Source organism: Peromyscus maniculatus, chromosome 1 (genome assembly GCF_049852395.1).
Source record: "Peromyscus maniculatus bairdii isolate BWxNUB_F1_BW_parent chromosome 1, HU_Pman_BW_mat_3.1, whole genome shotgun sequence".
Classification (NCBI taxonomy): domain Eukaryota; kingdom Metazoa; phylum Chordata; class Mammalia; order Rodentia; family Cricetidae; genus Peromyscus; species Peromyscus maniculatus.
In genome coordinates, this window is record NC_134852.1 from 85,322,222 (window position 1) to 85,338,339 (window position 16,118).

Here is a 16,118-nt window from a genome sequence, read left to right on the forward strand (position 1 = left end):
AAGTTGACCATTATTTATCAAGAACGCTAATCCTACTGTAATACAATGTTTTCTCCAGTGACACTGAGTGGTAGGGGGAATAGGAGTTGATGAACCCCCAGCTTGCAAATCTTTGAAGATGTTTCTCTGAGATGAAAAAGTGTCACATGCAATAGTTGGTACCGTGTAGACATGGTAGCCAGTTTGACTTTCTTTTTCCTTACGTGGCCCTCCCCCACTCTTCTGCCCTCTACCTTTCCATGTGGAGCAGGTAGGAGGTGAAAATAGATCAGAATCTATTTAATGCACCATTCTAGCCTTCAGGGTAAAACATCTGGAAGCACAACAAAGGACCTAGCTACCTCCAGTGAGTCTAAACCCTATTCCAGGGAAAGTCTCTGTGGTAATCACCCAATTTTGAGGATCCGGAACCAGGAAAGACCCATGACTTTATCTAGTCAGTGTTGTACAGATAGGGAAACTGAGGCCCTGAGAAGCAAGGGCCTGCCACTGAGGCAGCCTGCAAGTCTACAGCCAGAATCCAGACCTCTGAAGGCTCCCCTCCAGACACATGCCTCTTTATCATACAAAAGCTCTGCTCAACCAGACTACAGTTCCCTTGAGCACCTCATCGGGGATGTGTCCACCTCTGCACTAGCGTCTAGCACAGACTTTATAAGTACCTGGGTGCAGTGGGTCATGTGCATAGTACACACACAACTGTGTGACGACGCCTCAAAGCTTGTGGAACTGTCACAGAGAGCAGGTACCGGGGAGTTGACCCAACGCTTTCATCCAGGAATAACGTGAGTGCCCAGTGAGAGGCTGCTGTGTGCACACCTGGTCAGAAATAGATTTTTTCTTTTTCTTTCTTTCTTTCTTTCTTTCTTTCTTTCTTTCTTTCTTTCTTTCTTTCTTTCTTTCTTTCTTTCTTTCTTTCTTTCTTTCTTCCTTCCTTCCTTCCTTCCTTCCTTTCTTTCTTCCTTCCTTCCTTCCTTTCTTTTTTTTTTTTTAACAGAAGAGAGGCTAGGGGTACATTGTTATCACCGGTTTCTCTGAGATACTGCATTTGAAAAACAGTCACTGGACATTTACAGAGCCATGTGCTGGGTACACAGAGACAAGCTAGCACAGACATGTATCCCTTCCCTCGTGGAAAAACGATCTAGTGGGAGATGAAAGAATAAAAATAGACCACCCCTCATGCAGATGGAGCGAGGCTAATCCCTGCCTGCTTCTAAGAAAATAAAAACAACAGTGCACAATGAGACTCAGATGAAGTCTAAAAAATCTAAAACCCAACACGCTTTATTCTATTTTATCTCAATAGATCTCAACTCCCAAATATCTGAGCTTCAAAAGGCAAGATTAGATACCATTAAGCCAGCCTGGCCAGCATTGATTTAAAAACCCTCTTCTATGCTTCAGGATTGAGGAGGTTGTGGACCTCTGTTAATCTTCTTGTTATCAGCTAGATCTCAGCCTGCCAGGAGCCAGCCTGATTCCCAATTCTGGCCGCATCCCTCCAATCTTCTGGTTTCTGTATATGACGGCCATGTGGAACCAGGAAGCAGCCAGTTAGGAATACTAACTTCATCTGTGGGCTGATCTTTCTTCCTGGAATTGGGAGTGAGTAGGTTTACTATAGTAATAAGACAGGATTCAATCTGTGTCCTAATTGGCTTTGTTGTGTTGTGAACAAAATACCTAACAAACAAAGAAGAAAAGATGTATTTTGCTCACACTCTCTGAGGGTTCGGTCCACAGCTTGGACCAGGTGCTTGTGCAGAACATCCTGGTCATGGGAGCAGGAAGTGCAGAGCCTCTTCCCTTCAGGGCGGACAGGAAGCAGAGAGTGAGGAAGGGACTGGGCACTGGGTAGACCCATCGAAGGCATGCCTCCAGGTCGACTGTACTTCTTAAGGTTTCTGATACCTCCCCAAATAGTGCCACTAGCTGCGGACCACATAATTAACACACGAGTCTGCTGGGGGCATCTCATCTTCAAATAGTAACTGTGGGTTTCATGTCAGATGATTGCAGAGCTCCACGCTATACCTTGCAGGTTTCCTCTTCACTGGCAACAGAAAGAGGTATTTAAAGGATCCCAGAATGTATTTGACAGGGCCTTTCTGGGCCTCCCTTGGGGAATTAGCTCCCTCCTCATTCTTTCTCTGCCTTCCCCATTCTTTCCTGGGTTTTCCAAACAAGACATATTCTCTGGCAGGCACCGGATAAGGAGCTGGAAGGCCAACAAAGCACAAATCTGAAATGGTCCTGTCTCTCGGTGAGCTACTATGTAGCAGCTGTGAAAATGCCATACAATAGATATGAAGTGGTACCCAAGAGAGGCAGGGCATTCCAGAGGAATGTGAGCTCGCATTGGCCTGGTAGTGTTGCAGAGACAGTGAGGTCCGCTTGAACCTAACTCATCCTAACCTCCCTCTTGTCCAGATGGGACTGCCTCGGAGGGTGGTGGTGGTTGGAGCTTGCATAAGTGTATCCATGAGCACACACACACACACACACACACACACACACACACACACACACACACACACCCCACTATTTAAATCACCTGTATGACTGTTTCCTGGGAAGAGTCTTCCACTGGGTACTAGGCAACTTCCCAAATATAGTGAATGGATCATTTCTGTAATGAGGAGTCTTTCTGGAGTATTAGCTCACTCTGTATAGACATTCCTCAAGGAGTTGTTTTGGCTTTGCCACCTTTGGGGTGGGTAATGCCATGGGGAAGAAATCAGATGGCACTTCACACATCAGCCACAACATTTTTCTGGGTCTACCCTAATGTATTTTGCTAACTCAACTTCATTGACTTAACACTTGTCTTTAAGTTGACTCAAAAACTTAAATGAATTTATCACAAAAGACATCTTTATATCACTACCATAAATAGACTACCAATATCCCTTGCCCTAAATAGAAGGTAATAGCAAGAATAAATACAATTAAATTCTTGGCTGTCGTTCTGCTCAGGGGCTCTCTTTATCAGGAAGAGCAGATGGGTTTTAAAAGGCTCCCCTATACTTAGCCTCCATCACCCCTAGAGGCCTCCCCTCTCCATTCCTGACAGTGGTGTTTGGAACTAGACTACAGGCTGGGCAGGCCACCAAATCTGCCAAAGAACCCCCAGACCTCTGGAAGAACTATTATTGCCCGTGCCAACTACGAAGCAAGGCCATTTGCCATTTGAATGATCACAGCCAACCAGCTCACCAGAGGGCTCAGTGAAGCTGAGGAGTGCTTTGCTGTCCAGCTTCTCCAGAAATTTCCATCTGGTACTGCAGGCCTAGGTCAAGGCTGTGTCTAGACACATTGGAGCCTCTTTAGAGTCCTATGTCAGGCCAACCTTCAGCAAAGATTCCTTCTGGCTTTACCTCATGGTCCAGGAACACAGCCAGCTAGACTGAAAAATTTCAGGTCCCTCTTCTGGCTTTATGAAGCTATTACTGTATTTGGGTTTCAGTCACCCATGCATCAAATTGCTCTTGCAGGTGTGTGTGTGTGTGTGTGTGTGTGTGTGTGTGTGTGTGTGTGTGTGTGTATGTGTGTGTGTGTGTATGTGCTTATATGCGTGTGTATGAGTGTGTGTGTGTGTATGAGTGTGTGTGTGTGTGTGTGTGTGTGTGTGTGTGTGTGTGTGTGTGAGTATATGTTCGCCATAGCACACCTATGGAGGTCAGAGGACAACCTTGGGCATTGGTCTTCACTTTCAACCGTATTTAAGCTGGTCTTTTTGTTGTTTGCTAATACATACACCTGGCCCGCGAGTTTCTTTCTGGAGATTCTCCTATCTCCTATCTCTCGCTGTAGCAGAATTGGGATCAGAGGTGTGTGCTACTGCACCTAGCTTTATTTTTTATTTTTCGAGTCCTGGGGATTCGAACTCAGGTCCTCGAGTTTGTGTGATGAGCAGTTTTCCTATCTCCCCAATATCTCTTGCAATGTTTTTACAATAAATGTGTCAATTACATAAAGAGCTCTTCGTATAAATATGGGCATCCCACTTGCACTCGTAATGGTTTTTTTTTTTTTTTTTTAAACATCCATTGGAGTGTCACTGGCACATCAGTAGGGCAACTCTGTTTTGGGCATAGACAAATTCTCCCTGGTGAGTAGGGCCAGGGTCACTACAGAAGGCAGGGAGAGCAGTTACACTCATGCATCCTTTAGTGACAGGAACATGTCTGCAGAAATGCATCATTAAGGGATGTCGTGTGAATGCCACCAAGTGTCCTTGCAAACACGGGTGGTGCAGGCCTCTGTCTGCTGACTGTCTTCTCCGGCCTGTTGCTCCTAAGACCAAACCCCAGGTTTCTATATGGTGTACTACAGACAACTTCACTCAGTGGTATGCATTTGTTTATCCAGACATAGGAAAGGCACATTATTGTTCAGCTCCATTACAATCCTAGGGAGCCACTTGGGCACATGCAGTTTGGGGTTGAGCAAAACATCATTATGTGGTATGTGACTATGTTCCCACCAGCAGGGTGTGTGTGCGTATCACCTTGGCCCTTCGTATAAGGCGGACACAGACTTAGCAGGCCTGAGATTCAGCATGTCTTCCAAACCTCCAGATGATGTCCAGAGTTGGTGGTCTAAGGACCACACTTCAAGGAAAGAGACCCTAGCCCAGTGTCTCTCAATTCCTCAGAGGACCTAATGGTGACAGGATCTTCTGGATGCAAATTCTCAGGCCTTAGGACCTCTGGAGTGGGGCTTGGCAAGCTGGTTTGGACAAGCGTTTGAGGATGCTCTTTCAAGTTTGAGGGTCATTTTATGGACTTCATACCGCCCAGAAACCATATCAACTGCAGATTCCCATTTTCTTGCAGGTACTGCATGGTATGAGCCTGATAGGAAAGAGACCATGGGACTCCAATTTTCCTAGTCTTGTGGTTGTCAAATCAGAAAATGAGAGGCCTGGGGCTTGTTGAGTTCACTCTTGAGTCAAAAGGGGGCAATTTCAAGACTACCCCCTGCAGAAGATAGAGCAAGGGAGAGAAGGAAGCTGGACAGGGTGTTGGAAGGGGTCTGAGCAGCCTTGGGCTCCCTACATCCCCTACCATTGCACTGTGCCTTCCATGAACTTGAGTGTTTAGGGGACCCCAGAGACCCCCTCCACTGAATTTAGACAGGCAGGTAAGCCAGCAAGTATTTACACAATGGCCACACAGAAAAGCATGTGCTTGTACTTCCCATTCAGCAAGCCTATCTAAACACACTCATGATCAGCCATGGCATGCATTTTCTAATTCCCTGTTTCTGCCACTCCCTCTCTCTCCCCCATTATCGTCTCCCTCCCATGCTTCTTGGCATCATATTACTTTCTAAATAAAATAATACTCTCATTGATGTTGCTTTGTTAAAACCACCCCGTGCTCTTAAAATAAACCAATATGCCTGAGCACCTGCCAGGCATTCTTTCATTTGTGTGTGTGTGTGTGTGTGTGTGTGTGTGTGTGTGTGTGTGTGTTTTCAAAAACTGTAGTAAAACACGTGCGACATCTTATCATTTTAAACTTGTTTAAACTTGTTCAGTGGCGTTTCATCCGTTTCTGGTTCCTGTGTGATCCTCGCCACCATCCCTCTATAGAACTCTTCTCATCTTGCAAAACAAAAACTTTACATTTGTTAAATAGTAACTCCTTTCTCTCCCCTTGCAGGCTGCCGACTGTGGCAACCACCATCCTGTTGAGAATCTGGCTGGTCTAGGAAGCTCCTGGAGGAGGAATCGAGTTCCAGCTGTCTTTTTGTGACTGCATTATTTCACTTATTTTAATGGCATCAAGGTTCATCTATGTCGAATGGAGCATGTGTTAGAAGTTTATTCATTTTTAAGGCCGAGTATATTTCATTATATACTGTGAAACACATTTTGGCCATCCATTCATCTGTCAATGGATATGAGCTGCTCCTACCTTTTGCCTATCGTGACCGACGCTTCTGTGAACAGTGGTATTATTGTACAACTATCTGTTTGAGTCTTGGCTTTCAATTTTTATCAAGTTTTGGGTGATTTTATTTATTTTTCTTTTATGTGTTTGAGTGTTTTGTTTGCGTAGATGTCTGTGTACCACATGTGTGTTAACCCATAGAGGTCAGAAAAGGGAATCGGATCTTCTAGAACTGGAGTTGGGGATGGCTGTAAGCTGCCATGTGGGTGCTGGGACTCGAACCTGAGTTCTCTGGAAGAACTGCCAGTGGTCTCAAACACTGAGCCATCTATCCAAGCCCTCTTTTGTTTTGTTTTGTTTTATGTATACCCGTAAGTGAGATTGCTAGGTTGGCTAGCATGGAATCTGTGTTAGGGTTTTGGGAGGGACTGTCCTGCTTTCCACGGTGGCAGCAGCATTTTATATCTTGTGTTTGTAGTTTGCATAATCATGAGGAGACTGTGGCTTAGGAAACTGAGGTTCAGAAAGGGGGGACATTTGCTTGAGGGCACATAGGTAGTAAGTGTCTCACCAGAGGTTAGCATTTCCACCACCCAATAATAGCTCCTTGTTGGTATAAAGGTGGAGCCTGGTGAACTGCATCACGGGAAGTGAGTACGGCTCCAGCAAGAACCTACTGTAGAAGTAAGGCTCTGGGTGGCATCAGGAAGAGATTTATATGAAGACCCAAGTCCCCACTCTGTGGGGTTAGAGCCACAGTTGACCGCATGGGTAGGCTGTGGAAAGGGCTAAGCCATGGCTGTTTCCACACCCATCTAGAATCTTTTTTGGGAGGCCTTCTGTAAGCATGTCCAGACACAGACAACATGACTGCAGTTCCTCTCACTTTTCTTTTTGCTTCTCATAGATAAACGTTTTGCTTACGACATTAGCTTGGACATCTTGCACAGTTCACTTGATGTCAAGTCCCAGGAATGCACTTAGAGGGCCTCTGTGACGTATAGAAACAGCAAGCCAAAGCCACCTGCCCAGGCAAGCTCACTCTCTCCAGACACCATATACCTCTGCCTCTATTATTTAAACTATCCTGGCACATGCCATGAAAGAAGGTGTGAGTTACCCTAGGTATCGCTCCCCCGAGTGAGGCCAACACTCTTAGCCTAGAAACTAGAGATTAGGAAACCTAACAGCAACTACTCAGGTCTTACTGGGCAGCGTCCAGGTGTGTCTGCCCTTTCCCCAGCCTCGGCTGAACCGTCAGACCCCAGTGAAGTCACCGTGGTGCTAGATCACAGATCGTCCCCGAGTCCCTCCTACAGACTCCGAAGTTTCCAGTATCGTTTTACAAACCTGCACTGTGGCACAGAAAATGGAACGGAGTGTAGGAGGTCCAGTGCAAGATTAGAAGGGTGGTAAATTCCAAAAGGTAGCTGGGAGCAGTGAGCCTAGGCCAGGGCCGGAAAAACACAGCTAGCTCCCCTTTTTCTTGCTGTGCGGTCACAGGAAGTCCTGGGACTTCTCTGAGCCTTTATTACGTACTGCAGGTGGGCAAACAGTATACAACTGGGGTACTTAGTGAGGCTACCAAAGTGAGCTCTCAGAGGTGTCAGGCCCTGGAAATGGGGCTCCCTGGGATGAGTCATCTCCCTGCTGCAACCCAGCCTTTCCCCATGAGTTATCGGCCCTTCTCTCCTTACCAGGCTTCACTGGCCTGGGGCAGCTGGCAGTGTGAGCCTTTCTGTTCTTCTCCAGAAGAAAATTCTTCCAGGCCTTCCTCATGTGCCTTGCTTCCTCTTCCTTCAGTGAGTCAGTCTCCCTCTTCCCCTCTCTCCCTCCTCCCCTAACAAATACCTTCCTGAGCCATTCCAATGGGAGCAGCTTGGAGCAGAAGGCTGCTAGGGGGAGGCAAGGATAGTGGTGTTTTGAAGCTACCCGCCCCCATTCTGTGTGGATCTTTTCAGCTGTCATGACCTATATGTCCTGGGCTCCAGCACACCACCCCTGAAAGCCCTCCCACCCAGCATTGCTGCATCTGCATAGTCCTCGCTCACACAGACCTTGCTGTTTTGAAGACAAGAGCATGCCCATTTCCTTACTGGACGCCACTTAATGCATCACTATTGCAAAGTTCTTGTCCTCTGGGGCCTGGGTTCAGATCTTGCTTCTGCACTTTGCTAGCTGTGTGACGCCGGATGGATTACTTGACGACTCTGTGCCTCAGTCTCCTCACCTGTGCAATGGGGATAATCATGCCATCAACCTTATCAGATTGCTGTGAGGCTTAGTTATCTGACTTTGTCCTTACTGTCTATGGGCACCTTTCCCTGGAGAAAAAAAAAAAAAACCTGTGCATGGAGGGAGGCTGCGTCTTCCAGTATGGTTCCCACCCTGAACCTTTAGGAACCAGATCCCAGAATATAAGATTTTAAAAGCTGGTAACATCAAAAACAAAACAAAACAAAAACAAACAAACAAACAAAAACTGGACTTGGCAGGCATTAGTTCCCAATATGTTTGGCCAAAGAAGAGGCTTACTGGGCCATCTACCAAGACTTTCTTCAAAGGGTGGTTGTCTCGGTAGCAATGGCAAGGGCAGCTGGTAATTGGAAACCGCCTAACTCTTCTGGTGAGCTTTCTCTTCCTTTTTTGTTTTTTCTTTTTACATCCTTTGTCCTTTCTACACATCAGCATTTGGGGGACCACTGGTCAGGGGGTGTCAACTGGATTGCCAAGCTATGAATTAGGAAGCTACGGGAGCAGAAATTGCATCCCTGAAGCTTGGGGGGGCGGGGGAAGCAGGGGAGTAGAGCAAAACGCTGGGTTCCTTCTACAGCAGCAAGAAAGCCCAGGGAAATCCCCTTGACAGAGTGGAGAGCCTCCCTCTTGCAATGCAGATTTACAACTCACACAGCAAGCAAGGCGTGATGCAGGATTTTCCAGGGAAACAAATCAGCTCCCCCAAGTGCTCGCAAGTGTGTCAGGAGGAACGCAGCTGCCTGTGTGTAAGTGCAGACCCGCTCTGCTCTCCTAGGCTGAAGCCATTCTCTCCAAGCTACTGTGAAGTAGGTGACAGCTGAAGCTGAGCAAATTCAGGGACAAACAGGTCCCGTCAGGACACTGGACAGCCTCCTGGCTGGGTGATGAATTGCGGGCAACTGGGGAGAATTTAAAACCAGCCCAGCTGCCACCTAAGAGAGTGACTAATCTCAACACTTAAGGACGAGACTAGCACAGCAGAGATACCAAGACCTAGACAGGCAGGAAGGCAGCCACTGGGGACGTCACTCTGGCTGACCTCTAGGGAGGGACCTGTCTCCATCACTCCCTCCCCCCAAGAAGGAGACAGCCACGGGCTCACTGGGCTGTGGAGTTCCTGCTATCCTGCCATCTGCCTGTCTAACTCAGTTTTGCTCCAGGCAGCTGTGAGATCTGATCCTCCTGAGCTTATCTAGATCCGTGCAGCATCCCCAGCCTTGACGGGTCATCACAATCCCCTCGTTCGACAGCGTTTTAAAAATACAAGCACTACTTTCCAGTACCCATAAAGAACATTTGGAGATAGTCCACGCAGGGCGGGACCTTGCATTCCTATGTGGGCCGTGTGTCAAAGATGTCCCTTCCAGTGTCCTTCCCAGGCTGTACCCTTCATGCCGCACATGGCAGAAACGCCATGGCTTTCTCATCAAGTGGGGGTGTTTAACTGTTGGTTGAACAGTGGGGATATTTTGAGACAGAGAGACTAGGACCTGACTTTGCTAAACCCTAAGCCTGAGTTTGTGCATTCAAAAGATACTTCATGGGCTTCATTATCTGCCAGGTATTTCCAGCTTGGGGCCCTGGGCCACATGCACCCCAGGATAGCTATGAATGCAGCTCATGACAAACTAGTACACTAACTAAAAACATGACAATTAAAAAAAAATAACTTGTTTTGGTAACTTGATCAAGTGGGGGATCACCCTCGATCTTGAGGGTGAACTTGTAGATGGCAATGGCATTTTGCAACGTCAAAAGGTCGGGAATTTCTGGACCATGTAATTCTCAGAAGGAGCTGGGGCCATGGGATAAATATAACACAACTGTGAACTCTGTCTTCATAGGGTGCTGACATGATGGGATACTCAAGGTGCATATGGGAGGAGCAACTAAGGCAGAGGGGGGGGGGAGCTGGGACTGTGATGCAAAGGAGGTGGTGGCAGAGCAGTGGGGAGAAAGGGACCTGGGAAGGGGCAGGGGGAGCAGGAAGGTTAATGTGTACCGGCAGTCCCAGAATGGAGGATTGGCACATGCAAAGGTATAGAAACAGGCCATCATAGAACAATGTAAAAACTTGTAAGCAGAAGGATGAAAGAGAGGCCGTGGCCAGGTTATATCCACCTCTGTGCATTCTCTACTTAAAGAAGTGAGAGCCTTTCTAGAATCCTACTCTTTGTGTCAAGTATTTATAATTTCCATTTTTCGCCATTCCCAGTTTGTAAAACCTAAACAGTTTTAAAACCTAGCAACTCGGCACTACAAGGGGAAAGAGGCCTTGTGCATTGAATTGGTTTCCAAGACGGAGGATATCTATTTACAATTTAAATTTGATGCTAGAACAGTTGGCATCAAGGACTCGGAGCAAGGGAGTTAAAACCAGAACGTCTTTCTCTTCTATTTTATCTTTTAATTGTGTTTATGCTTGGGTGAACTATACTAGGATGGAGGAGGAAAAAAAAAAAAAAAGAACTCCTCCCCCAACGAAAAGGACCACCTTGAATAAACACAAACTCTCCTCACAGAGCTAAGGATGTAACTACCCAAGGCCATGTTCTTCTGCATCCACCCAGACCCCTCCTCTAAGAAGTGTATTTCACCTTAGCCTTCACTGGATGGCAGGGGTCATTGCCTGCTCACAGAGGCAGTTGAAGTGATGAGCACTTTAGCCCCGCCTCCTCGGTTACTTTCCCAGACATGATTCGACGTTTAACAGGGTCCTAGGACCCTGGCATGATGTACTAGATGGCATCAACTCTGACCACTGGGATATCCATTCTAACGCATCAGTGCCAGAGATGGATCGGTTGCTAACTATCTTCACATTCGCCCCTGCTCTGGATGCCTGGATACAATCAGGGAAGTCTGATTCAGTTGCCATTGGAGTCTAGCTTGGGAGAGAATGAGAGGGCTATCACCTCCAGAAGATTTAGCTCACAGTCTGCCTGACCTCTGGCCTGTGTAGACCTAGGGTCAAGTACTAAGTGTTTCATTACTAGCAAATTAACTCACAGCTTCAGTTTCCTTCCTGATAAACTAGGGATAGCGGCACTACTCAGGAGATGGGTAGAGTGATGGGTCAGTGAACTGATGCTTCAAGGTAGTCAGGATGGGCCTGGTACACAGTAGCTCAATGAACAGTCGTTATTGGTGCCACTGGTTGCTTGGCATTGGGGTACCACAAGGATAGAATATGTTAATGTCTTGGACAACTAAGAATAGCTCTCAGCTCACGAGTGCTCAGTTCATGCTAAGCATCATTATCATCCCCCTTGGGGCCCAGATTAGGATTACTAAAATCACCAGCTACTCATTCATCTTTTAAACAGAGTTCTATAGTGCTCTTATGATTATAATGGTCATCTGTTGACTAGAGTATTGGATGGCAAAGGTGGCGATCTGTGGAAGGCTGCCTTACACGGAAGCCATCAGGGTATGGCTTAGATATTTTATATTACAACAAACTAAGCATAACTAATAACACAGGCAGCTGTTTCTAGAGGAGGAGCCCTTTGTGGCCTGAGGACTTCCACCTTGCCTAAGGATGTTGTGTGCCTACCTGCGCTGGACTGGGAAAATTCATACTTCCTGAATGACTTCTGTGGGCCAATTGTAAGGACAATGTGGTAGATATAACAACCATGAGCCACAGTCCCTCACAGGTGTTACACTCAAGACTAAAGCCCAGGTGACAACCAGAATGACTCAGTTTACCTAGTAGGTGTGTCAAAGCTGCAACCCACAGGCACCATGCACACCCAAGGAACTATGAATGTAGTCCAACACAAAATTGTAAACTTATTTAAGATACCCCAAGTTTTTATTTTGCAAGTTCTTTTTGGTAACTAGACAGCATATTGTAGACTTTGCAGATGATAATGTCATGTCACGCTATCTAAAGGTTGAACATGCCTGATACAACACGGGCCAACTGTTGTTAAAGCTCAGGAGGTGCTCGGGGTAGGTATGTGGCTGCTTCACGAAAGCCCCACTCAGCTGCTGACTCAGAACTTGAATGTGCTCCTTGCTCTCAGGCAGGCCTCCTCGGGTGCTTTGCAGAGAATTTGTCTTTTCATGTGTTTTCCTTTTTTCGTACAGTCCCAGCTGAATGAGAACAAGAGTGTCGGGAATGGAACTTTGAAGAGACTCCCTCAGAAAAAGAGATGTCTCTCAGATAAGGCCTCTAAAAGAGAGCTTTACCCCTGGTAAGTTAGGACCATGGAGGCCACCAACCTGAAATCTCATTTTCTAACAAAGAATTGAAGATTTTAGAAAAATGGGTCTCTGGGCTCTGTGTGTGTGTGTGTGTGTGTGTGTGTGTGTGTGTGTGTGTGTGTGTGTGTGATTTACTTGCTTCTTTCACTGTTTATCCCTTAATCCTTGGAAAACCGATCCCTAACGTCATTCTGTCTGTCTTTCTTGCCTAACCACTAGATCTCAGGATCCCACTGTCTACTGCCTTCCAGAACACCGCCCCACCCCCTTTGACAGGACCACAGTTCTCTCTGTGGGTGATTTGTTATCCTTTCTAGCACAGGTAGCAAGAACTGGTACAAGAGCACTGTGGTCCTGAGTGGGATTCCAGACCATCCTGAAAAGCACAGGGCAAGGGAGACAGAGTGCTCTTGACACCTCTCCCTCCCAGTCTCTGTGCCGGGTCATTGAGCCACGCCAAGCCCTTGCTAGTCACATCTGAGGTGTTTCCAAGGACTAGTGACTGTTAAAACCTCACTCCTTAGCTGAAAGATGGACGAGTGGGATTCCCAGCCTCCTTGCCCCAGATTGTTCTTTCCTTCTCGCGCAAAGGCAATATAAGTCTCACCCCGCCCCCCCCCCCCCGCCCCCCGTATTAAACATAGATGGGGCTGGCTGAAAATGGAACTAGGCTGTTGACACCAATCATGTGGCAGAGACAGTACAGGCCCGAAGTAACTACATCAAACTAGGAGAAAGTGGTGATGACTGACCAAGCTAAACGTCAGCCCCAAGGCCTGAGTCCCCAGGGAAGGTGCGACAACCCATGTCAGTGTGGGCTGGGTGACAATTTTCTTCCTAGGATCAGTCCTTTCTTTGCTAAGGGGGCAAAAGAAAAAGAAGTCGGGATCCCCAAGTGAAACATGTCACAGAGACTATGCTCACAGCATCCAGCTCCGAGTTTTCAGTACACACTCTGTATGTAAATGCCCCTCTGGAAACTCCTGATTGCCTGCTGGAAGAATTTGACTGTGGAAAGTGGAGGCTTCAAAATGCCTTTGGCAGGAGAGGGAGACACTATGTGTAACTGAGCTTCTCATTACATTTTAAAAATTAAAAGTCCCTGGCAAATAGAAGATGCTCAGTAGAAAAAAAAGTTCAGCAAATTGATGAGCAAGGGTGCTTGCATGGAAGCAGCAGCAACATGTTTTTATAACAGAACAAGTGGGCATCTGGTCCTTCCTTTTCTCATTGTCAAAGGTCACCCAGTGATCTGGGCCAGGCAGAAACCCGGGAGCGCAGGAGGCCCGTCTTTCCATCACTGTGTCTTTCATCGTCCCAGAATGTGACTTCACCAATTTCGGTTGCGACCTGTGGTTCTCTGACCACACACCAGGAGAACAGCTATGGAAGAGTAGCCTGTTCCTGTCTGTGTGTAGGAGCTGGCGGCACATAGTGTATTAACTGAACAGTTGTGAAAGTTCTTGGAGTTCTTGGGGAAACTGAGGATGAGGAGAATGACGCAGACAAGGGGCTCTTGAAGCATGATGGAGTCCACAGGATGAATTTTGAGTTACAGAGAGGGGTAGTGTCAGAGCGAAAGCAAAAAGCAGGAAGAGACACCTGCCTACAGGTTAGGGTCCCTATGGCTTCAGCATCTTGGATTCTGGATGCTCTCTGTTTTGGAGGGGCCTGACAGCATGGCGCATCCTCTGTTCTTGTGGATAATGAAGTTGGACAAAGGAGGGGCGCACGCAGCACGGGACGCTTGTATACTTGGCTTCTCACAAATCCCACAGAGGATCAGATTCGCCCCCCGCCCTTTATGAGACCTCACCCTTTTCCTGAAAGCGGTGGCTACCTTAGAGCCCTGCTGCCTACATGCCCACCACGCTTTGGAGGCTCCTCCGGACAGGGGTCGGGCTCCGCGTGCAGAAGTCTGTAGCGCCGGGCGCCAGCCTCAGCCCATGGGACACCTTGATGGTACATCAGGCTCCTTTAGAGAGCGTATTCCAAGAAGTCCCGAACCCGGAGCAGCTGGAGGTTGTGGTCCCGCCCACCTCTGAAGAAATGGGGACTAGCTGAGATCGTGCGCTCCTGGGAACCCTGAAACCCACCGGGCGGCGTAGGAGACTTTCAGGCAGGGTCTCTGGCTTTCTGTGCCTACTGTGAACGCACAGCAACCCAGGGTCGTCTGGGGCGTCGCTGAACATTCAAAGCCAGCAGAGAGCCCGGGTCTCTAGCCCCGCGCGCCACACCTTGAGTTGTGCCAACCCCCCCTCACGCCGGGATCCTGGGCTGGCCGGCGGGAGGCGTGAGTGCGAACCTGTGTGTGTAGAGCTCATTCCCCTACCTCCGAGTCGGTGCAGAGTCTCCCTTACTCAGCTCCCGCCAGGGGATTCCCCTCCCCCAGCTCAGAGATCCCCGCGCGCCCCCTGCCCACTTTGCCAAGGCGAGAAAGCGGCCGAGCCGGAGACAAAGAAACTCCTGCCTCCCTCCACTCTCCGTCCTTCTACCCGCCCGAGACACTCCCCGGCGCCCTCCCTCGACCCCGGCGACACCGCGCGCGCACACACGCAGGGGAAGGGACCGGGGGGACAGGGAGCAGGGTGGGCGAGTCCGCTTTCCCCACGCCGCGCGGCTACAGCCGCCCGTGCACCCCGCCCGGGGACACCCCTCGGCAGCCGCGCCCCCATCATCCACTCCCCAAAGCGTCCCGAGCCCCTGACACTGCCATCCCCAGCCCAAACCTCCCGCACCATCCCTCCAGCGGAGCGACAGGGGGGCGCGGCGCACACAAAGCGGATGGGGAGCGCGGAGCCCGCGGGGAGGAAGAGATCCCGCCGGGGCTCGCGGCACCGGCCCGGGGCGGCTATTTACCCGATTTCTTCTTCAATCTCCGAGATGTCTGCGAAGATGAGGAAGACCACAAGCAGCGTGAGCGCGGCCAGCATCCAGCTCCGGAACTGCAGCTGCATGGTGGGGTCGGCGCCCTCCGGGACCCGCGCGCGGGCCGGGGCGAGGAGCTGGGGCTGGAGGAGCCTCCGCGCTCCACGCGCAGCGGGGCACACACCCTGCACTCTGGGCGAGTCCGGGCCGGCGGCGGCCGAGGCGACAGCGGCAGCGAGCGACAGACAGGGGTTGCTCAGGCGCGGCGAGCCCGCTCGCTCTCTCTCCTGCCCGCCCCTCCCCTCTCCTCCCTCCTCCTCTTCTCCCCTCCCTTCCCCCCGCCCCGCACCGGGCTCCCGGCGCAGTTTGACAGCTTTGCTCCGCGCCTCGCCTGGCCTCCTCCCACTAACTCCAGCGGCCAGCCAGCTGCCTCGGCGGCTCCCACCCGGGAGGGATCAGGGAGCCCGCCACTCCCGGCCTAGGCAGGCTGGGCTTGGGCTATCGAAAGCGACCCGGAGAGTGAGCTGAGCCCGGGGGCAACTCCGAGCGCCGGGGCTGCCTGGCAAACGCCCTCCGTCGCCTTCTCTTTGTCCATCGCCCTCGCTTCCTCGCAAAGTTTTCCCAACACAAAGACTGACACCTGGGGACGGTCTCCAGCGCGCGGCGAGGAGGCGGTTTCCTCTGGGCTATGTTTCAGCAGTTGGCGAATTGAGAGGGGAAGTGGAAGAGAGGAGGGAAGAAGAAATGGCTAAGACAGGCCCAACTTCAGCAGGGATGCTCATGGCAATTTGTGGGCGAGGTACTCAGCCTGCAAAACACCACCTCCTCTATGGCGCGGTCATCCCTGTCCATTTATAGACCCAAGCCTGGGAGCCTGGA

General features: G+C 49.5%; 1 protein-coding gene across 1 annotated transcript in view; it reads right to left on the bottom strand.

Annotated features, from left to right (window-relative positions):
- Nucleotides 1-15,505, bottom strand: part of St8sia2 (ST8 alpha-N-acetyl-neuraminide alpha-2,8-sialyltransferase 2) — a 74,810-nt gene extending 59,305 nt beyond the window's left edge. Inside the window, exon 1 of the mRNA XM_006990951.4 lies at nucleotides 15,231-15,505. Within this exon, the coding sequence (XP_006991013.1) occupies nucleotides 15,231-15,328 (98 nt within the window). The 5' untranslated portion in view covers nucleotides 15,329-15,505. The remainder of the gene's footprint in view (nucleotides 1-15,230) is intronic.
- Between the last annotated feature and the right edge of the window lie 613 nt (nucleotides 15,506-16,118).